Source organism: Phocoena sinus, chromosome 9 (assembly GCF_008692025.1).
Source record: "Phocoena sinus isolate mPhoSin1 chromosome 9, mPhoSin1.pri, whole genome shotgun sequence".
Lineage (NCBI taxonomy): Eukaryota > Metazoa > Chordata > Mammalia > Artiodactyla > Phocoenidae > Phocoena > Phocoena sinus.
This window is the reverse complement of record NC_045771.1, coordinates 14,424,013-14,447,444: the sequence shown is the minus strand read 5'-3', so window position 1 is coordinate 14,447,444 and position 23,432 is coordinate 14,424,013. Positions and strand designations below refer to the sequence as shown.

At 51.3% G+C, this 23,432-nt stretch overlaps 1 protein-coding gene across 2 annotated transcripts; it reads right to left on the bottom strand.

The window, feature by feature from the left end:
• Positions 1 to 5,333: 5,333 nt before the first annotated feature.
• On the bottom strand, positions 5,334 to 22,924 carry KLRG2 (killer cell lectin like receptor G2). 2 transcript variants are annotated; one of them, XM_032642292.1, is made up of 5 exons: positions 21,668 to 22,924; positions 15,460 to 15,561; positions 14,607 to 14,752; positions 7,057 to 7,160; positions 6,353 to 6,579 (listed from the first exon to the last, which is right to left on the bottom strand). In XM_032642292.1, the coding sequence occupies exons 1-5, from the start codon at positions 22,449 to 22,451 to the stop codon at positions 6,459 to 6,461; spliced, it is 1,257 nt and encodes a 418-aa protein (XP_032498183.1). In that variant the 5' UTR covers positions 22,452 to 22,924; the 3' UTR covers positions 6,353 to 6,458. The 2 variants fall into 2 exon arrangements, with proteins under 2 accessions (XP_032498182.1, XP_032498183.1); XM_032642291.1 differs by lacking the exon at positions 14,607 to 14,752 and having other exon boundaries at positions 5,334 to 6,579.
• Between the last annotated feature and the right edge of the window lie 508 nt (positions 22,925 to 23,432).

The following is a 23,432-nucleotide window of genomic DNA, read 5'->3' as shown; positions in this document are numbered from 1 at the left end:
CCAAAAAGCCCCAAGCAAAAGGTCCATCTGAACTTCCCCTCCTGCCCGGCTCGCCAAACTTTACCCAACCAGGTTTATCGTGCCCGTCGCACAGCAAACCAAACGCTAAGACGCCAAAGTTTGGGGCAAAGAGTGGGTTTATTCCAGCCGAAGAGGGGAGAGAGAGAGAGAGGAGAAAGAGAGAAGAGAGAGAGAGAGTGGGGAGGGGGGAGAGAGAGAGCGGGGAGAGAGAGAGAGAGGGGAGAGAGAGAGTGGAGAGAGAGGGGAGAGAAGGGAGAGAGGGGAGAGAAGGGAGAGAGGGGAGAGAGAGGGGAGAGAGGGGAGAGAGGGAAGAGAGGGGAGAGAGAGGGGAGAGAGAGGGGAGAGAGAGGGGAGAGAGAGGGGAGAGAGAGGGGAGAGAGAGGGGAGAGAGAGGGGAGAGAGGGGAGAGAGAGGGGGAGAGAGAGGGGGAGAGAGAGGGGGAGAGAGGGGGAGAGAGGGGGAGAGAGGGGGAGAGAGGGGGGAGAGAGGGGGGAGAGAGGGGGGAGAGAGGGGGGAGAGAGGGGGGAGAGAGGGGGGAGAGAGGGGGGAGAGAGGGGGGAGAGAGGGGGGAGAGGTGAACAAACCTCAGATCTCAAATTTGCCTCTGGGAAAGCCAGCGGCTCAGGGTATTTATAGGATGGCAAATGAAGAAGCAGGGCGCGTGAGGGGTGGGGCTTGTGGGGAACGTGATTGGAAAAAGGTGCAGGAATCATCCTTCTGCGCAGGCGTAACTAAGCTACAGGCTTCTGCACATGTGAAAGGTCACAGAGCTGACATTCATGTGTGACCCCTGGAGGGTGGGTGATCCTATCCAGCCTTAACCGGCTCATCTGAGACTCCAAGTTCCTGGACAGTAACTCAGGCAAAAAACATCTTCATGTTTAGGCTACGTGCTGTTTGGGGGACACGCAAGTGTTTACGACCTCAATTACCTCAGTTACCGGAGGCAGGTGGAATGGATTTGACTCATCATCACGCACCGTTTCAATACCATCGCGTCCTGTGTCTGTAAAGAGCATGGCAAGCTTTTCTCACATCTGGGGCCCGGTTGGGGTGTGTTCCCATTTGGAACAGAGTTGGTGACATCCCTGATTGGCTTAGGCCTGGGCTCCAGAACCACACAATGGCCAGGGGACTGGGACTGCGCCACCAGCATGTTTGGCCTAGATGTGTCAGGTCTGCCTCCCAAGTTATCCCTGCTCACCTCCACCCCCAAACTGGGGTCACCGTCAGACCACACGGCTGCTCCACAGTCAGCGCAGGAGGTCGGAGCAGATAAGGGAGAACCCCCAACATCCCCAATGACTCCTTTGCCTGAACACACGCCCTCGTGCTGGCAGCCAGGCCAAGTGCTGGGAATGGACCTTGTTCTCTGCCTCCTCCCACAAAGCTGGCGCAGAAACACAACTGATGTTCAACGAACGTGGAGTGAATTATTGACATACATTGACCCACCTGATCTCACCTGATTCGTGCATCACTGTGGTACTGGTGGGAGCTGTATCCTATCACGCCCATTTTACGGAGGGAACAGAGCGGAGCCAAGGTCACGACAAAGTTGCCCAACATCTCTTTGCTCCTGAGCCTGAGGCTGTTCCTGGCACGGCATTGTGAATGGTATGTCCCAGGAGGGAACAACAAAGGTGCAAATGAACGGTATCATTTCTAAAACCTCTTTATATAGCCTTATTTGACTTTTATACTATCTCTAAAGCTGGGAATAACAGAGGAGACGCCCATATTTATCCAAATTTGGATATATGAGTTACATGTTTTAGCTCCCTGAATTTTTTCTTTTTGAGAAAGTTTGGTGCAAATTACTTGAAATCAATGTTAAGTTCTAGCAGGTGATGAAATGTGAATCACAAACTACTCCTGTCAAAAATGTTTATATTGTAAAAAAGAATGTGTGTATATACATGTATAATTGAATCACTTTGCTGTATAGCAGAAATGAACACAACATTTTAAGTCAACTATACTTCAACAATAGCGAAAAAAATTTTTTTCAATGTTTATATTGAGTCGAAGCCTCATTTCAGTTTACAGGAAAATGAGACACATTCGAGATATTAGTCACTCTACAAGACTGGCCTGGTCTTTTCAAAAAGTCCATGTTACAGGGAAGAAGTTCCAGGTTGAAAGAGACTCAAGTGAGAAACCCTAACAGTGCTTAAACCCTGACTGGACCTTTGTTTAAATTAATGGAGCAACTAGGGAAGTTGGAGCACAGATTGAATATGAACTTAATTTCATTAAGTGTAATGGTAGAATTGCAACTATGTAGAAGAATATTCTTATTTTTAGGAGATGTGTGCTGAAGTATTTAGGGCTGAGGTGTCTTCATGTCTGCAACTCATTTTCAAATGGTTTGACAGTTTTGTACATACAGACATAGAGTAAATGTGGCAAAATGTTAACAGTTGTTAGATCTAGGTAGAGAGCAGCTGGGTGTTTGTCATGTCATTTTTTGCAACTCTGTATTTTGAAAATTTTCACAAAGTTGGGGGGAGATCTTAGATTTTTCCATTTGTATCATCACTTTTAAAATGCTCTGTCCTGGTGGGCATATGCATCTTTTAGGCAGGTTCTCCAAATATGGTCTCTGGACCATCAGTATGACAATCACAAAAGAAAATATACGAATGGCCACGAGCACCTGAAAAGAAGTTAACATCGGTCGTCAAGAAAGTGCAAATGAGGGCTTCCCTGGTGGCGCAGTGGTTGAGAGTCTGCCTGCTAATGCAGGAGACACGGGTTCGAGCCCTGGTCTGGGAGGATCCCGCATGCCGCAGAGCGGGTGGGCCCGTGAGCCACAACGACTGAGCCTGCACGTCTGGAGCCTGTGCTCTGCAATTGGAGAGGCCGCGATAGTGAGAGGTCCGCGCACCGCGATGAAGAGTGGCCCCCGCTTGCCACAACTAGAGAAAGCCCTTGCACAGAAACGAAGACCCAACACAGCTAAAATAAGTAAATAATTTAAAAAAAAAAAAAAAGAAAGTGCAAATGAAAACCACACTGACATACCACTGCACATCCACTAGAATGTCTAAACGCGAAAAGGCTGGCAACACCGAATGCTGATGATGTGGAGCTACCGGAACTCTGGTATGTTACTGGCGGGTCTGTAAAATGGCGCAGCGACTTTGGAAGACACGTTGGCAGTTTCTTACAAATTAAACACATCCTTACCATACAACCCAGTAATCCTACTCCGAGGCACTCAAGAAAATTGACAGCCTACGTCCACACACAGACTGATAATCCGAATGTCCACAGCATTGTCTTCATAAAAGCTCCAAACTGGAGACAACCGCAGTATCACCCACTAGAGAGAAGATAAACAGATCGTGATCTGTCCCTACAAAGAAAGGAACTATTACCGCTACCTGGGGCAACCTGAACAAGTCTTTAAAACCCTGGGCTAAGCTAAAGAAGCAGACACAAAAGAGTATGTTTAATTACTATTCTGTAAAATCCTAGAACAAGCTAAAGATAATCTGTAGACACAATGCAAATTTGCCTGGGGTTGGAGATCAGGGAGAAGAGAACATTGACCACAAAGGGACACGAGGGACCTACCTGGAGTGTTGGAACTACTCCATATCTTGATTGGCAGTGGTTACACGGGTGCCAACAGTTGTCAAAAGGTACTCCTGAGATGGATGCATTTTCTTACCTCAGTGAAGTTGACAAAATATCTACACACTATTTTTTTTTCCCCTGGGGGCAATACGGGCTCTTTAATTTTTTTTTTTTTTTTTGGCGGTATGCGGGCCTCTCACTGTTGTGGCCTCTCCCCTTGCGGAGCACAGGCTCTGGACGTGCAGGCTCAGCAGCCATGGCTCACGGGCCCAGCCACTCCGCGGCATGTGGGATCCTCCCGGACCGGGGCACGAACCCGCGTCCCCTGCATCAGCAGGCGGACTCTCAACCACTGCGCCACCAGGGAAGCCCGATACGGGCTCTTTTAGACAGCGTTTCTCAAAATGTGGTTTGCAGACTGTCTGCATCAGAATTACCAGAAAAGCTGGTAAAAACCTGACTTGGGGGCCGCTCCCTGTGCCCAATCTCAGGATGAGGTGTGGGCTCCACACAGGTGACTCTTCCGCAAACGAGGTGTCCATAGCTGTAACCTCGGAGGCCGCTGTGAGCTGCTGGGCCAGCCTGTGTCAGAGGCAGTTCTCCAAAGCTCCATAAAACAAACCGGTACTGGGGGCAACGTTATTAGTGTGGATTTCAGACAACAGCAGTTGGCAGTGCCTGGTGGAAAAAGAAACTAGAAAAATTACGCAGAGGAATTCCACGCAGACCAGCCTGCCGTGGAACCTTTCCAGCTTCTATTTAGCAGAAAGGGAAAGACACGCTCTGAAGGTGAGGCGAGGCTGCAACTTGTGAAAATGTACCTCGGTGAAAGAAATAATGACAGGTTATAAGAAAAGGCAGTCACAGGAATGCTTTCTGAAGCTCGTCGTTCTCAAACCAGGCTGCACGTCAGAATCTTTTGGACCTTGCAAAAAATATAATTTCTCTTTTTATCGAAGTAATACATGGATATGGGTATTTTTAAAAAGTGAATATGGTTTTAAGTTAATAGTACTAAAGGCGGTATATTAAGAAAAAGAAGAAAAACCTCACTACTCCTGTAACCTCGCTCCTGTTCCTTGGAGATAGGCATTTAAGTGTTTTAACCTTAGGGATGTAGCTTGATGAATTTTTACGTATGTACCCAGCTCCACCCAGATCAAGATCTAGAGCATTCCAGCACCCCTGAATATTCCCTGGTCCCCCTGCCCAGTTAATACTCCTCCCCCCTGACCAAGATAACTGCTGTCCTGACTTCTATTGGCATCAGATGAGTTTTAAGGCAACCACTTTAAATGATTCTTGCCATTCCTTCTAGTATTTGTCTCCATATTTCTAAATAGTAAGTGCACACTGCTATTCCTTCGTTTGCCAACTTTGGACAGTAACTAGGAGCTTCCTACTTCGGCAGGTCAAAGGTCACTCTCTTACTCTCCCCTTCCCCACCAACTGAAGCTGAAAAACTCTCTGATTTCCAGGCCCCAGCATCACACCACCCACGCTGGGCACCTGGATCTTTTAAGCTCCACAGGCGATTCTAAACAGCGCCGAGCCCAGAGGGCCCCAAGCCGGTGGCCCTGAAGCTGACGTTAAACCAGCCTGACACTACCAGACACGGACGTTCGCCGCCGAGAAGGGCTTTGAAGCGAGTTCAACCTGAACATGTCATCAAGCTCTGGGGTTAATCTGTAGTTGAAATAAGAAGAAAGCCATGAGAAACACGAGAGTGCGTCTAAGATTTTTATTGCCTGTCAGGTGTGCTCTTAGCACTCTCCATCCCTTTCTCCCGGGCAGCCCCGCACTCTGTACAAGCTCTTAGTTCGAATGGACCAGTAAAGGTTTCTCTGAGGAGCTCGGACACCTGGTCTGCCTTTAAAGAGGAAGGCTGGTTTGCACATGACTGGCACCACGACCAGAGGCTGGTACAGTCAGTCTCCTGTCCTCTGAGGAAGTCTCTCCAGGCTGGAGGCTAAGCAAACCCTCCCCCCACCTTGCTGCCACTCCCTCCAGGCCGGAGGCCCTTCACTGAACCTCAGTGGGAGACACCTTCAGGCTGGGGTCCTCACAGTTGTGGCAGGAAGAGCAGCCTCACGCCTCCCCACATTTCTGATTTCCTTTCTCCCTCGGACCCCAAGCTTTGTGGTGGCTTCGCCGGCCAAGAGGGGGTGTGTCCTCTCTGCGTCCTCCCAGCCTTGGGCATCAGCTGGCCGGACGCCCCACCAGTCCCACATGCCAGTCACCGCAAAGAACCTTACTCTCTGCCAACCCCCGGGGTGGGGACAGGACCCTCCTTCCTCTCTCCTCCGGGGTGGCCACGTCTCGCGCGCTGCCCTCCGGATGCTGTCGGCGTGCGTGGCCGCCTGGAAGTGGCCTTTGTAGCAATAATGTCATGGCTGCCAAATCCCAAGGCCACTAAATGGGAGACTCACTTCCTGGGCTCAATGAGAAGCCAGGTTGGGATCACCTGTGACCGTTCATCCTTTTTGTCCCTCTAGGCCTGAAAGGGTGCACACCTGTGACTAGGCAGGTAAGTGGGAGAATGAGAAGTGGCCGTTTTAATGAGGGAGAAACTGAGGCTCAGAAGGAAAAACCCAAAACCAAAAAAACCCACAAGGTCACAGAACAAATCCACTTCAGCAGCTGGACACTCAAATGGGCGCTCAGCCGCGGGGCCGCAGAACATCTCCTTCCCCGCGGATGTGACCTCCCTGTGCCAGGAGTCCGCTCCCTGCTTCGCCGAGGCGGGGCCACTGAGCAGAGTGGGGAGACCTGGAGGCCTGGGTCCGGGGAGGAGGCTGCCCCGGCTCTCAGCCTGGCCTCCCCCAGCAGGCTCAGGGCGGGCAGAACCCACGTCACTTGGTCCCCCTGGCGCAGACCCAGGGTCTGGGGGAGGCACAGTCTGAAGCCACGAACTTGCCTCCCTCCAGGCCCCCGCAGTTGAGATCCGGTCCTTGCTGGTCTTCCTCCGGGAGTCTGGGGAAGGGCGAGAAGAAGGGAAGGTACTCAGGCTGACGGGCCCTCCCAGCCCTTGTGCCCGCTGCCTGGGTACCGCTGGGATCGCTGCATGGAGCCCGGGGGGGTCTGGAAAGAGCTCTGAGGCAGGAGTTATGATGATGTGCCCCGCCTCTTGCCCCAGGGAGTCAGCTGTGTGTCCCTGGGCAAACCACCAAACCTCTCTGAGCAGCACTCCCCTTATCCATAGAACATGGTGACAGTCCTTCCTGGGTGAATGCGTGGGACCCAAACAAGGGATGGGGTGATGAGGACTAAATGAAACCAAGGGACATCCTAGGCTGGGGGTGGTGCAGGGGGGTGAACCTGGCGACACATGGAGGGGAAGGCCTCCAGCCCCTTTGGCGCCTGCTGTGGTATCACGTGGGTCACACTGGGGGCCCAATGCTAGCGTGCTGGGGACAGAGGGGCCGCCCACCCAGGCCCACGGTCACTCACAGCTGGGGTGGCAGAGGGGTCCCATCGATCCAGTGCCAGCCCTGGGGGCCTCGTCGGGCCCCCACCCAGGAGTACTTGGTGACTGGGTATCTGCTCAGGAAGTCCTGAGAGAGAGAAAAGCAGCTCGTCATTCTTCTCGGGCCACTGATACGGCTCACCTGGGGCTTCCGTCCCCCTACCCCATCCCCCATCCCAGGTTTCTGCAAGTTCCCAGTTCCACAAGCTAGAGAAGCGACTCATCCCTCCCCAAACACCAGGAATTGGGAAGCTGTATTAGATGCCTGCTGGTTGACAGGCACCGTGCTCAGGACCGAGGACCAGAAATGGGGGCAATCCCATCTCAGCCCTCCCCAAGGGGTGACAGGACGTGATCGCCCATCCCCACGAGCAATGCACGCTGGGTACTGAGCGGACAGCGAAACGAGGCAGCTCAGAGAAGAGGGGGTGAAGGGCATGAGCAAAGCTGGGAGCCTACAAAGCAATCCAGGTGACAAACAGCAAGTAGCCTCACTGGGCAGGAGAAGAGCGCTAGGGTTGATTAGGCTGCAGAGGCGGCCAGGGAGCAGATGGTCAACAATACAGTCGCCAGCAAGAGCATAAACTACATGGCATTCATTCCGGAAGTATTATGAAGACCATTCAAAATAAGGGTGAGTATGAAGTCCCTGGGGCAACATGGGGAAAAGTCATAATACATGAAGGGTTATAGTAAGTGAAAAAGCTGAATTAAAGTTGTGGCATGGACTTCCCTGGTGGCGCAGTGGTTAAGAATCCGCCTGCCAATGCAGGAGACACGGGTTCGATCCCTGGCCTGGGAAGATCCCACATGCCACGGAGCAACTAAGCCCGTGCGCCACAACTACTGAGCCTGCGCTCTAGAGCCCGTGAGCCACAATTATTGAGCCCGTGTGCCACAGCTACTGAAGCCCGCGCACCTAGAGCCCGTGCTCCCCAACAAGAGAAGCCACCGCAATGAGAAGGCTGCGCACCTTAACGAAGAGTAGCCCCTGCTCGAGGCAACTAGAGAAAGCCCGCGCGCAGCAACGAACACCCAACGCAGCCAAAAATAAAATAGATCAATTTATTTTTAAAAAAATAAATAAAAATAAAGTTGTGGCATGATTATAAGAATGAAAAAATGTGTACGCACATGGGCGCAGACACACAAGGAACAAAAGGCAAAACAAGTATGTTAGAGAGCTAGCGGAGATGCTGTTTTCTTTTAAATAATTGTCCCCAGCGTCATCTTATTTTTAGTAATGAATTAAAGCAAAAAATTGTATTTAAAAAGTTTCAACTTGGAAAAAGGATGTTTCAATATTGTAAGACTGGTGGATAGAGGTGGGGACAGTGGTCCACACCAGCCCAGTCTTTCCAGAACATAATCTGTGCTACAAAAAAAGAGTGGCAACACAGTTCCTATTGCTCGGACGGGTAATTCCACTTTGGGGAAGAAATCCAAGTACATAAAGGGGAGAAAATGAACTTTCGCAAAATTATCACACTGCTATTTGTAAAGAAAAAATGGAAACCACCCAAATGCTCTGCAGTCAGGAAATAACTAGGCAGATTATAGGACATCAACATGATGGAAACTCACAGAGCTGTTAAAGATGATGAGCACACGGAAGATGCAGCGACGCAAGAAAACGCAGATACAAAATCACGCCGAGTGGAAAAAAGCAGACCACGCCAGCAAGCCCATGCCGAGCAGCATACATTCGCGTTAGTGATGAGAAGCCACGTAAATCTGATGTATGTTCAGTTCTTCCCTAGAAAAGTGTTTATGTTGACAGAAACAAAACCTCTATATGTAACCCTGGGGATTAGAAAGCAAGCACCAAGTGATGCCCATCCCCTTGGTGACACTCCTATTTGTCCTTGAGGTCTCAGTTTAAAGGTCACTTCCTGTAGGGACACCATTCTGACCCCCTCCCCTGGGCTGCCACAACCTTCACAGTTTAGAGCATGGTGTGTGGCATTTGGCTGGCTTGCTTCCTTGTCAGTTTTCTGTATCAGACAGTGAACTTGGTGAGCGCCGGGTGCCTGCCCTATTCACCACTGACCACGACAGCCCAGCACATAGTAGACCAGCTCAACAAAACTGGCCCCCCTCCCCTGTGTCACTGCCAATAACCAGCAAGGGCCACAGGTAACAATCGGGCTGTCAGGCCAGCCCTGCTCCCAGAGGTGTTGATGCAGACATTCAAGGGAACATCAGCTGGTCAACAGCTGGGAGAAGAGCCAGAAGGAACTTCCAGACTGAAGGGTGCCAACCTTACCCCTTCTGAAATCCCAAAAGCCAGACTGCACAAGGCACACATACAGCCTCTCCTGGGCTGGTCATTTCCTCTCTGGCTGGACTCCACAGGCTGGGGCCCTTGGGCAGGGTTGGGTGGGAGCTTTGGAAGGGATGAGAAGGAACCTGGGCTGGGTTTGAGCTGCGAGTCAGAGGGCACAGCAGCTCCAAGCATCTCACTGCCGTGGCTGCAGCAGACTCGGGGTTCCTGCTGGCCAGCCCCGACCTCCTGGCAGCAATCAGCTACCTGATCGGGAAGACACACCAGAGCTTGGAGCTCCTCCCAGGGCCGAGAAGGGGGCTATCACTGCAGAGCAGAGCTTTGGGGCTAGGCCACCCCATATTCAAATTCTGGTCCTGTGACTTGCAAGCTAAGTGACCCTAGTTAAGTTACCCGATCTTTCAGAGCTTCAGTATGGTCCTCTGTAGAATGGGGAGATGTTTTGTGTACAAAGCCAAGGGCAGGTAGTACACACTCATTAAATGAGGCGCCTCCAGTCCGTTGGATGGTGTACAAAGCTTCGTGTCTGACTCCAACATATGTGACCTCATTTGATGCCTTGGCATTGCCAAGGTGATCCTTCCCTTCTCTCTGTCCTAGCCCCAGGCCATGCGGCTCTCCCTCTGGGCCTCCTGGTGACAGGAGCCATGGCCTGTCCCCAACCAGCTCCACCCACTCCATTCCGTCTTTTTCCTTGCAGCTCAGACACCATTAACCTGTTCCCATTGTTAGCAAAAATTATGGTGTGGGAAAAGCATTGCCTGGAGATATAAGTAAATTCTAGAAACTTCTGTGTAATTTATGGCTCAAAGGACTGCTCCGTAATGGCACAGGTATCTGGGGCCTCCATCTACTCCAGCTGGTGCATCTCCAACTTTGCCACCAACGTGGGGGGAGGGGAATGTGATCCTGAGCAGAATTTACCTGAAATCTCATATTTTACATATTAAAATTAAGGTAAATTGTTTTCCATCCTTTCATACATTTCTTTTTAAAAAACTGTGGTAGGGCTTCCCTGGTGGCGCAGTGGTTGAGAGTCCACCTGCCGATGCAGGGGACACAGGTTCATGCCCCGGTCTGGGAAGATCCCACATGTCGCGGAGCGGCTGGGCCCATGAGCCATGGCCGCTGAGCCTGCGCGTCCAGAGCCTGTGCTCCGCAACGGGAGAGGCCACAACAGTGAGAGGCCCGCGTACCGCAAAAAGAAAAAAGAAAGTAAAAAACTGTGGTAAAATATATATATAAAGTTTACCATTTCAACCATTTTTAAGTGTATAATTCAGTGGCGTTAGGTTCATTCGCATTGTTGTGGGACTATCGCCCACCCCCATCTCCAAAACTTTTTCATCTTCCCCAACTGAAACTTTGCACCCACTATACAACTCCCATTTCCCCCTCCCCTTGGCAACCACCATTCTACTTTCTGCCTTCAAACATTTCTGCTTTAATATTTAAATGTTTTAAACTACTTAATTTTCTGAATCCTATGATATTTATTCGTGTTTTCATCTTTCTGCACTCAAAACGTGGCTTACAGTCAATGTGTACATTTCAGGAAGCTTCTTCCTTCCCCGACCCTGCAAAACAAAGCTGATCTTAAACCAATGGCTAGTGAGTCTAATGACTGATGGCACAGAGGCACTGAAACTTCCTCCTTTCCTCTAACCTCTTGGGGAGGACGAGACTTGTCTATCCTGGGGCTGCGTGTACTGCTGGCGCCTTGGCGTGTCCCTGGGGTCTCGCATCCCAGCTCGTGGAGCCTGTCGTCTGCCAGCGGCCAGCCTGTCCTCCGCTGCTCTTCCCCATACCTGCCTTGGTGCCTCCTGCAGCTTCTGGCCCTTGTCCAGAACTCAGCAGGGCTCCAGAGCTCCACAGTCGTCATATTCTGGATTTCAACTGCCTGAGACCCAAATCTTCACTTTGGTCTTTTTGCAAGGGGCTTTTTGGAAGCTCCTTTTTGGAAAAAGCTTATCCAAACTTTGTGATATATTTTCTGAATATATACTTGTGTTACAAATGATTGATCCTGTTTGCTTAGTTTTAAAAGAATTCAAGCTCCGTTTGCGATCTGGGTAGTTCAGCTCATCTCCCCTCTTTGAGGACCCCCAGCCACAGGGAGGCCATTTGTTCAGCCGATGTCCGAGGTCACGGTGGGCTGAACCTGTCTGATGAGAGGCCCGAGGGCAGGGAACTTCACCAGTTTTCTGATGACACTTGCTGTGCTCAGTGGGTCTGACTCAGGAGATGGGCCGCTAAGTCCCTGCCCAGCTCGTCCCCTCGTCGGGTCCAGGCACTCTCTAGGGACTCACCAAGTTCCCACTGGCCTTCATTTTGTAGATGCAGCCAGGCTGGGTTGGGCAGAAAACATTATATTCTGATCTCTTGCCTCCATGGGCTACCATTACTCTAGTATTTCCCCCTAATCATAGTGCATACTATTTGTAGGACATTTAGACAATTTAAAAAAGCTTTAAAGAAGAAGGAAAATAATCGCTCATAATCTTGACTCCAGTGATAACCGCTATTAATATACTTCCTTTCAGTATGTTTTCTTTGCATATATATTTACCGTATTGGGATCACACATGACTTTTTTCAATCTACATTGTATCTTTTTCATTTCCCCATGTTTTTTGAAAAATGTGTTATTCCTGATAATAAAATAATCCATGTTCATGTAAAACATTTTCTCCAGCAGATTTTTATATCTACTTCATGAGAACCCTCCCAGAGAAAAGAAAAATACAGAAGCTGCCTTCCCTGCAGTGTGGGGTGGAATACCTTTGATTTTAGGACTGGGCAGGAAATGAAATTTCATACGTGAGAAAATGTTAAGTAAAATTATCAACTCAAATACAGAAGTATTTTGGGAAGAAAAAAATCCTGGCTAAATAAACTTTACTACAAGATGCCAAGAATTAAAAAAAAAAAAAAAAAACCACAAGATTAAAGGAGGAAACATAAAAGATATTACCATCTTAATGTATGCAAAAAAAATCCAATGAAATTAGACTCATTCATGCTTAAAACTCTTAGTAAAACAGGAATAGAAGGGAACTTCCTTAAATAATAACATAAGGGGGAAAAAAGGATATAAGAATGGGAGGAGATAACAGCAGATGAGAAATGTCGACAAAATTTTGGAAGCTGGACAACATTGATTGGCTTAGCAGACCCAAGAAAGCCTAGTGATTTTTCAAGGAAAGGGTGGAGTGGGAGGAAGCTGAGAAACATGCTAATTTGTACTGAGAAGCCCCAAAGTGCTCAAATATTAGAGGCAAGGTATAGGAAAATGCCAAGGCACAGAATAAAAAGCACTTGCATAAGAGCAGAGATAATGCAGGGAGCAGAAGAGAACTTCCAAAACACTATAATTAGTATTTACAGTGAGATAAGAGAAGATGCTTCATCCTTGAAACAGGAACAGGACACCATACAAAAGGAACATTTGAAGAACCAAAAAGAGTTCTTAAAATTACAAATAAGGCAGCAGAAATAAAAATGAAGAAAAAGACCCACAAAGGACTATTATTGTTAAATTTCAGAACACTGAATAAGAACAAAGGTGAAGACCCTGAAAATTTCCAGAGTTTGGGGTAGGGGGGCTGGTAAGAGTCACATACAAAGGATTGGGGATCAGCGTGAATGAGACTTCTTAGTGGTCGGACTAAAAGGTGGAAGGCAATGGAGCAAAATCTGCACAATTCTGGAGGTAAACTATTTCCAACTTAGAAATCTGTACCCAGCCAAGCTATCAATCAAATGAGAGGTTAGAATAAAAGTATCTTTAGACATGAAAGATCTCAAATGTCTTCCAGCAAATTTATAGAGGGTGTGCTTTACCAAGAAAAGACATGGAATCTAGGAAACGAGATCTCACACAGGAAAGAGGCAAAGGTATATTGAGGATGAAGGTAAAAAGAAATTCCAAGTCAATAGCTGGGTAGCAGGCCTCGTGAGCAGCCAGTCCAGACTGAAGCAGGAGACAGAGGATTCCAGGAGGCTGTCTGTCCATCTCCTGAACTATTTTTTAGTTTCCGGGTTTTTTTGTTTCTTCTGGTCCACGCTGCCTTGCCCACCTTGACCTTCAATCACATATTCCTGTCATATATAACCAGAGCATTGTGCACCTTCCCTTCATAGCATAGATCAATATAGTAATTAAACATCTATTTCTATGATTTCCAGATTGCTCTCTGCCTCACTCGCCGCTCTTAGCCACGTGAAGGTGGAGGCTGTGCTCTCTGGCTCTTCGTCGAATCCCCAGTGCCAAACGCAGTGTAGGTGCTCAGTAAATGTTTATTAAGGCACTGACTGAAAGAATGGTGCTTTTTCATGCATATTAGAACAGCTAATATAAATTCTTGGCACTTGCCCTAGGTTAGATAAAATTAAGCCAAGGTTTGGATCCAGTTTATAGGTCCTTTTTTGTAGCCACTCTCAGACCCACTGGCTGGATTATTATTCAGCAAATATTCACTCCTTCCCCTCCACCCCCAGGGTGGGAGTGGGGCATGGAGTATACTACCCTGTCCCTTTGATGTTGGGCTTGGCCATGTTACTTGCTTTGCCCAACGGAATGTTAGCACATGTGACATGAGAAGTTCTCAGTTCTTGCCCTCCTGCCGTTTTTCTTACAAAGAGTTTCTCTCAAGAAGAAGGACGAGAGAGTCATGGAGCAAACACAGACCCAATCCATAGGCTCAAGCCAAGCGCAGCCAATCGGCATCCCGAAGCTGAGCTGTCCTGCCATACTCAGCCCAAATTAGCCCATCAACGGTCCTCCCACAGACCAACGATCAAGAAAGAGATGCCTATTGTTTTAAGTCAGTGACTTTTGGGGTGATTTGTTACCCAGTATTATTATAGCAATACCTGACTGGAATACCCACTAAATGTAATTTATTTTCCAGACTACCTCTCAGAGAGTACATGTGTGTCTCTCCCACAGACCGGCCAGCACAGACTTGTTCCTGAGCTCACTGTTAAGTGCTTGGTCACCAGGTTGGATGGGAGCATCTCCGCTCCAGCCCTCCCAGCTCCACTTCCACTTCTTAGAATGAAGAGCAAACTGAACATCTTGGAGACCTGAAGTCTGGTCCTCCTGCATGTCACTTTATTTCTCCAGGCCTTGGTGACTTTTTCTATAACATAGAGTTGGACTAGATCTTTGAGGTTCCTTCTAGTACTGAGAATCTAATCTGTAATGATAACCACGCCCCTCTCCTGCCCACCTCCCCCCCTCCTCACCTGGGTGTGTCTCAGCAGGGGGAGGGTAGCATGGTGGGCTGAGCAGAAAGCCTGGCTGGCCTCCCAGGCCTCAGCTTTGGCAGAGAGGTAGTAGCAGTGCTCCATGGACCACATCCAGCCCTGGGGGCATGGCTGGCACCTGGCCCCTGCAGCACAGAGACCACCAGTGAGTGCAGGGTAAACTGTACAGAGCTGAATGTGTGGATGTTCAAAAATCGAGGGGGCGGGGGCGGACTTCCCTGGTGGCGCAGTGGTTAAGAATCCGCCTGCCAATGCAGGGGACACGGGTTTGAGCCCTGGGCCGGAAAGATCCCACATGCCGCGGAGCAACTAAGCCCGTGTGCCACAACTACTGAGCCTGTGCTCTAGAGCCTGCGAGCCACAACTACTGAGCCCACGTGCCACAACTAGTAAAGCCCGCGCGCCTAGAGCCCATGCTCCGCAACAAGGGAAGCCACCGTGATGAGAAGCCCGCGCACTGCAACGAAGAGTAGCCCCCGTTCGCCACAACTAGAGAAAGCCCACGTGCAGCAATGAAGACCCAACACAGCCAAAAATAAATTAAAAAAAAAAATCGGGGGCAAATCTGCAGGCATGGAACTGGCAAGCCTTGGAGGGGTAAGCAAGGCGGGCAGGCCCTGGGAAGGCTGCACAGCTTGTGCACAAGGCCTCTCCACAGAAGGAAGGGGCTCTTCTCCCTTACCTCTGCTCACCGAGCCCTGCGTCTTCACGCTGCATCTGCGTGGGGGGCATGTCTTTTTCTAATTCTCACAAAGGAGCTAGAAGGACTAGACACCCTGCTGGGGGAGCAGGGGAGGAGAGGGGGAGGAGAGGGGACGGGGAGGTGCCATACCTGCTTTCGAGGCCAGGGCCACAATGGCCACCGTAGACACCGCCAGGAGCACGGCCATGACTGCCAGGGCCCAGCGCAGGGACCTCATGTACATGGGCAGCCCTGTGGGAGGGGAGGGGACAACCAGGAGACACAGGTTAGGAGATGGTCCCAACTCAGGACCATGCTGACTCCTATACCATCAACATGCCCACCTCATCGCCCACCCTCAGGCCCAAGACACCAGGATAAACCACTCAATTTGGGTCCAAACCTCATACCTCGGAGAAAACTGCTAGAAGATATTCCACTTCTTAAATAACTAGAAGACGTAAGATTCTCTTCAAGAAAGAAAGTGGCTAAGAACCATTTATCGAGCATCTGATGTGCATTAGACATAGGGCACAAATAGCACCAAGGACGGGGCAAGGGCCCCGCACTCAGGGAGCTAACGGGACAGGCAAAGGTAGCAGGAGATCAAACTCCACACAAGAGAGGAACGAAGGCTAGATTCAGAGTTCGACAGACGCCCAAATTCAAGTTCGAGTCCTGACTCTATGGGCCCCTCAAGTGTTCTTGGTGGTTTTCGTTTTAACATTGGAATCACATCTGCCTCTTCTATCTCTCCAGGTCACTGGAGGCCACTAATGAAGCTTCACACAGAGAGTGCCTTTTGGGCTGCAGAGCGCTAGACAGATGTGAGTTGTCAGCTGCCCAAGGACCTAGGGGACCAGATGGCTGGAATGAGGCTGTGGAGGGGAAAGGAAGACAGGAGGACACTCCAGGTGGGAGGAAGGGTGCAAAGGCTCAGAGATAGAACATGTTCAGGGACTTCCCTGGCAGTCCCGAGGTTAGGACTCTGTGCTTCCACTGCTGGGGGCCCAGGTTCGATCCTGGTCGGGGAACCAAGATCCTGCAAGCTGTACTGCGTGGCCAGAAAAAAAAAAAAAGAACACATTCCGATGCCACATCCTGCCTTGTAGATGGAGTAACCAGGGAAGTCAGAGCGGAAAACTCGAGGAGTAGAACATAGTAAATGCTTAATCACAGCCAGAATTATAAGCAGCTTTCCACCTGGAAAGACGCACCCATCTGAAGTAGCTGAGCTCTCAGAACTTGACCTCTGCCACGACTCAGGCGCGAGATCGATCAGAGCAAACACCTTGCTGCAAGGGGCCCAGGACCCACCCAAATCTTGGGGATGAGGGTCAGGAATGCCACATAATCAGTGTGAGGGTCCTAAGAACTCAATCATTATATTTCCCAAAGCCTGAAACAGCAGGCGTTAGTCTGTGGCAAATATTTCATTACTTTGAAAAGAGTAATTCCATTTAAAAGACCAAGGACATTGTATATACCCACCACCCGATTTCCTTTTTGTATCTGGGATTGACATCTCCAGGGTCACACCCTCTGCTGCTTTCCTTCACTGCTCATCCCATCGTCACTGTCTACATTTCAACTACCTTTCCCACCCCACAACTGAAACACCTTCTGCTTCCTCCTAGTCAAATCCCATGGCTGGGGTGGAGCCAGGTTTTGTGCGACTTAGTTTATCCAATTGGGGCAGGGGGGCATCTTAAAAAATAAAATACAGGGACTTCCCTGGTGGTGCAGTGGTTAAGAATCCGCCTGCCAATGCAGGGAACACAGGTTTGAGCCCCAGTCTGGGAAAATCCCGCATGCCGCAGAGCAACAAAGCCCGTGTGCCACGACTACTGAGCCTGCGCTCTAGAGCCCGCGAGCCACAGCTACTGGAGCCTGCGTGTCACAACAACTGAAGCCCGCGCACCTAGAGCCCGTGCTCCACAACAATAGAAGCCACCGCAATGAGAAGCCCATGCACCGCGACGAAGAGTAGCCCCCACTTGCTGCAACCAGAGAAAGCCCGCGTGCAGCAACGAAGACCCAACGCAGCCAAAAATAAATAAATAAAATAAATTTATTTAAAAAAATAAAATACAAAGTTCAGCACAGGGGCTCAAAGGGCTCCTGCCGGTGAGAGGCCTGCTTGTGTCATTGCCTCCAGGTCCATCTACTTCGGCCGGTGGCCTCTGCTCTCCCGGCGGAGCCTGACCACGCTGGACATCACCTCTCCCAGCTCCACTTCCTCCAGGCACTGAGAGCATTCTTCCTCTGAATGTACCCCTCCTGGCACCATCCCAGACTGCCAGGCGCTTTTGTTTTCTCCTGCCCAGACTGAGGACTGCTGGAGGGCAGGGTCAGGACGGCCGTTTCCTCACATCTTCCACACCTGATGTGTTGAGTACAATGTGACAGGCGGCAGCAAGGCTGGACAACCACTGAGATCCAACTGCTGCTCCCCTTCCCCAGACGGGGATGGGACTAAGCACTTCTGACATGTGCTTACACTCTGAGGTTAGTGCTACTCATTGAGTAACGATTTACAGAGCACTTAAGTGCCAGGTGCTGGAGATTCAGTGAAAGGCTAGACTGTCACCTGCCATGCCCCGCGGGGCTCAGAATCCAGGGGAGCATACTTACAAGAGGGATGCTGGAGCTGGGCAGCACAAGGGCCCGTGGAGCATGGAATAGGGACACCTGATCTTGCCTTGGGGACCAGAAGAGGTGACTCTGAACCAACACCTAAAGGGGAATAGTCTCCATTTGAGGATCCAGCTCTTCCCCAGTTTTATTTCTTTATTTTTTAAGTTAATTATTATTTATTTGGTTGGTTGCACCGGGTCTTAGTTGTGGCAGGCGGGCTCCTTAGTTGTGGCATGGGAACTCTCAGTGGCGGCACGCATGTGGGATCTAGTTCCCTGACCAGGGATTGAACCCGGGCCCCCTGCATTGGGAGCACAGTCTTAACCAACCGCGCTACCAGGTAAGTCCCTCCCCCCAGTTTTAGGCTCTCTGCAAAAGCCAATTTCTCTTCTGGGCTGAGGGCTCCCGTATAGAACATTCCCTGAGTCCTTGATTCTTCAGTTTACACCTGGACAGTGCCTCCGGGACATCTGCCCCAAAAAGCAAGGGAAGAGACAAAGCAGTGACGTCTCCAACCCTCTCCACAGTGGTCTCCTCCCTCTTGGGTTCACAAGGAGGGGACATGAAACAGCTGGGTGGCAGCATTACCACACTGGCCTGGGCAAGTCCCTGAGCCTGTGCCCTAGTGTGCCCTCTTGTTGTCACCAGCTTGATCTAGGCGGTAAAGGCCACCACAGGCAGAAACCACAATGCAGAGATCCTCATCCAAGCAGCCTCCCTCAGGCCAAGCTTCAGCCAGGAACTTGAAAGTTCTTTAATCCCACACTTCCCAGAGAGGAAGCCCAAAGCATCAAGTGTCTGCATGCACCCTGCAGTATTTCCTGCCCGGCATCTCCCTCCCCTGACGTCATTCCTCTCCACACCCCCGGGTTACCTGCCTCATGTCCAGAGTATAGTTTCCACGTGGCAGCTCTCCCTAACCATCCAGTCCCAAAGTCTGCCTCTCCCCTGGACACTGGACACTGCTGACCACATCTTCCAGAAACTCTCTCCTTTTTCTGCTTCTCTGCATCCTGATTCTCTTCCTACCACCTACATTTTTCTTTCCCAGTCTGTGGCTGGCTCCTCTTCCTTTTTTTTTTTTTCCGGCTGTGCTACACGGCATGGATGTGTGGAGGGGGTCTTAACCGCTGGACCGCCAGGGAAGCCTGGCTCCTCTTCCTTTAAATAACATCACTACCTGGAACTCCCAAAGGTACCTGCTTATTTCTCCCACGCCTCTTCCCCCATTCTCCATTCTGCAAGGATAACCCAATCAATCCATCATTCAGCTACCCAGCTCAGCAACTTGGGAATCATCCCCACTCTTCCTGTTAGTGCATCTTCATCAGGGCAGTGGCCCCACTCTCTAATTCAACCTTTGAACACTCCCTCCCACCTCTGCCATAGATCAAACCTTCATCGGCTCTTGCGGAACTGGTGCTATCACCTCTTAAGGTCTCCCTTCCTTCAATCTCATGCCTGTCCTGACCTTCCTCCACAGTGCTGGCAGAGCTCACTTTCTAGAATAAAAATCCAACCATGTTACCTCCCCACGACTCCTCACTTCCTTGAGTCCTCACTTCCTTATCATCCCACCCTTTTAGTCACAGACTCTCCTATTATTAATCTGATAAAAAAAAAGCTACAAACTTGGGCTTCTCTGGTGGCGCAGTGGTTAAGAATCCGCCTGCCAGTGCAGGGGACACAGGTTTGAGCCCTGGTCCAGGAAGATCCCACATGCCGCAGAGCAACTAAGCCCGTGCGCCACAACTACTGAGCCTGCACTCTAGAGCCCACGAGCCACAACTACTGAAGCCCACGTGCCACAACTACTGAAGCCCGCGTGCCTAGAGCCCGTGGTCTGCAACAAGAGGAGCCACCGCAATGAGAAGCCTGCGCACCGCAACAAAGAGTAGCCTCCGCTTACCACAACTAGAGAAAGCCCGCACGCAGCAATGAAGACCAAACACAGCCAAAAGTAAATAAATAAATTTATTTTTAAAAAAAAGCTACAGACTCATTGTGGTGGACAGAATAATGTCCTCCTAAAGAAATCCATGTCTTAATCCTTGGAACCTGTGGATATGTTAGGTTACAAGGCACAGAGGAATTAAGGTTGCAGATGGAATTGAGGTTGCTTATCTGCTGACCTTGAGATGGGGAGACTATCCTGAATTTCTGGGTGGGTCCAGTGTCATCACAAGGGTCCTCATAAATGGAAGAGGGAGGCAAAAGGACAGGAGAGCCCCAGAGATGAGGGTGGAAAGGTTCAGCCTGACACTCGCTGTTTTTTCTCTTTTTTATTAGCTGCGCTGGGTCTTCGTTGCCGCGCACGGGCCTTCTCTAGTTGCAGCGAGCAGGGGCTACTCTTCGTCGTGGTGCATGGGCTTCTCATTGCGGTGGCTTCTCTTGTTGTGGAGCTCGGGCTCTAGGCGCGCGGCCTTCAGTAGTTGTGGCACGTGGGCTCAGTAGTTGTGGCTCGCAGGCTCAGGAGTTGTGGCGCACGGGCTTATTTGCTCCGCGGCATGTGGGATCCTCCCGGACCAGGGCCCGAACCCGTGTCCCCTGCATTGGCAGGCGGATTCTTAACCACTGCGCCATCAGGGAAGTCCCGGTTGGTTTTGAATATACAGAGGACCATGAGCTAAGGAACTCAATCGCCCTCAGAAGCTAGAAAAGTCAAGGAAACAATCATCTCCTAGGGTCCCCAGCAGGGATCACAGCCCTGCCATCTGGCCTTTAGTCTCTTGAGCCCATATCAGACTTCAGACTTACAGAACTGCAAGATAATAAATTAGTGCAATTTTAAGCCTCTAAGTTTGTGCCAATTTGTTACAGCAGCACCAGAAAACGATACACCTCTCATGCAGAAAATGTGCTCACACCCAACTCTGCAAAAGTCCCCGCGTGATTAGAGTCCCTGAACCCTACCATGTCTAAGAACCCCTGGCATAGATAGGCCCTCGGGGTTTGGAGCCTGTCTAGCTGACCGGTCTCTTCTCAACCGGTCAAGCTTTCAGCAGGTTGTCTGCTGGGGAGGCCTCTAAGCCCCTCCAGCCAGAAGGCGCGCTACCACCCCCAACTCCTACTCAGCTTTCAGGGCTTTAGCTGCAGGAAGCTTTCCCATGCCCTCAAGTTCACCAGCCACTCGCTTCTGGTTCCTTGTCCAGGATTTTTGTATTTTTCAGGCTCTTTCTTCTTCCCTGCAAGTCGCCACCCCCCACGCGGCAACAAAAAACCTCACACACACCCTAGCACAGTCTGGCCCGAAGTCCCCACGCAGTAGCAGCAGTAGCTGCTGAATGGATGAGTGTTAGGGGTCAAGTGGTCCTCAATATACGAGAGAGAAAAAGGGAGTCTGGACCTGCGAGAGATCGGCGAGCCGAAGTCAGGAGTCGGGAGACCGCGGTGCTGCCGGGCCGCCACCGCCGTCACGTGATCCTGAAAGCCCTCCCCTCGCTTGGAATTCCTTCCACCTCCACTTCTCAAAGACGCTGCGCACACTAAGAGCGAAGGCGAAAGTTCTTGGAGGGTCGGAGAGGGAGAATAGCGGTTTTATTCTTTTACTGCCAACAAGTTGGATTAGAATTACGTAGACAAAAAGTTACCGACTCTACGCCAGAGAGGCCGGGTGGGGTTCCTCCGCCGCAGCGGCCCAACGCTGGGTGGGTAGCAGGCGGGCCTCACCTTCGTCGACCCCCACACGGGAGCGCGGCTCCCGGCGCCGGCGCGCGCTTACCTATGAGCTTTATGACCCGGGACAGCTTCTTGTCGAAGTCCATCTCGGCGTGGAGCACGGCGTCCTCCTTGCAGCGGCAGCGGCACGTGGGGGAGCCCGGGGACTCCGCGCGCCCCTCGGCGGTACCGGCCCAACCCTCGGCGTCGAGGTCGCGCTCCGTCCGGGCTGCGGCCAGCGGCGTGCCACGGCCCCAGGTGCCTCCCGGAGACGGGGTCAGCCGCAGGAGCGGGTGCGCTGGGGAGGCGTGGCGGGAGAAGGCCGGCGATTCCGGCACCGGGACGGTGAGGAAGCGCGTGGAGGGCGCCGGCGAGGGCGCGCGGCTGCTGCCGGCCGCGGCCACGGGCTTCACGCGCACGTCCACCTGTAGTTCCACGGGGGCCCAGGCGCCCCGAGCCGGCTCACCGGGCGCGGCCCTGAGCATCTGCTCGGCCCCCGGCGTCTCGCCGTCCCGGGGCTGCTCAGCCGCGGCTGGGCCCGGCGACGGCAGCTCCGGGCTGGCGGACTCCTGACGGCGGAAGGCTTTGTAACCCGGGCTGGATGGCAGCAACCGCAGGGGCGCGGGTCGAGGCGAGGGCAGCTTCTTCCCGCCCGACAGGTCCTGGCCCGCGCCCGCCTCCTCCTTCACTGCGGGAGCCAGACTCGGGCTGCTCTCGGGACTCTCAGGGCGTCTTTCCTCCGCGGGGACCTGGGGCTGCTCCAGCTCCGGGACCCGGCTTCCCAAGGGCTCCATTGGGAACTCGGCTCCGTCTTGGTCTTCCCCCGACGCCGCCCGGGCTCCCTCCATTTTATACGCGGAGCAGCCGAGAGGTGCCGAGCGGGGTGCACCTGGGCCCAGGCAGGGAGTTAGCTTCGCCTCCCAGGTCGGGATTGGTTCCGACGGGTCGCTCTAAACCGTCAAGCCACGCCCTTCTCCGTCGCCACACCCACTTCCTCCTCCCAGCCAAGGACCCTGCTGAGATTGGCTGTGGCTCGGGTTCTGTTGGCCACGCCCCTTCAGGCCCCCAGCCTCGCCTTCACTTGGCGAAGGAGAAGAGAGGGGCAGAAGGGTCTGGCTGAGGGGTTACCCAGAAAGAGCCGGGAGACGGGTAAGGGGGAGCCCAGAGCGCAGACCCTTCTCTCTTTCTTGTCCCTGGCCCCACCCATTTCCCCCTCCAGCCCTCTGCCATTGTGCTGATTTTTGAGAGTTAGGGAAGGAGCGGCACACCTAGAGGACTCCCCCAAGGCAGAAGTCCCAGAGACATGTACTCTGGAGGTCTGACTCCTACTGGGCTAACTCAATAAAGACTGAGAAATGAATAAGCTTGAAAATGTGTATTTTCACGGCGGGAGAAGCCTGGTCCCCTACCAGCCTGGTGTGGAGGACAGGGTTCCCAGCCCTGACCTGTAGTCTGAATACCATGAAAAAAATACAGACTCCTGGCAGACTCCACCCAGACCTACTGAATCTCATAAGGGGATAAGGCCAATTTTTAACAAGTGCCCCAGGATAGGATTGGCAGATAAAATACAGACCATTCGGTTAAATCTGAATTTCAGATAAATAAATAAATAATAGTTTTTTTGTTTTTTGTATAAGAACGTCCCAAGTGCTCCGTGGGATATACTTATATTTAAAAAGTATTCGTTATCTGAAATTAAAACTTAACCTGCCTCCTATATTTTTATTTGCCAAATCAGGCAAGTCTACCCCAGGGACTTCTGCTGGAGTGATCTTGGTAGCAGCATTTGGAAAGACCACAGACTCGCTACTCCTGAGAGACGGGAA

Coding starts and splice junctions, on each gene's coding strand:
- KLRG2 (XM_032642291.1), bottom strand. CDS start 22,451: ATGGAGGGAGCCCGGGCGGCGTCGGGGGAAGACCAAGACGGAGCCGAG. Junction 15,562..21,667: donor CCGGGTCATAAAGCTCATAG/GTAAGCGCGCGC, acceptor CCCCTCCCACAG/GGCTGCCCATGTACATGAGG. Junction 6,580..7,056: donor ACCCCTCTGCCACCCCAGCT/GTGAGTGACCGT, acceptor GCCCTTCCCCAG/ACTCCCGGAGGAAGACCAGC.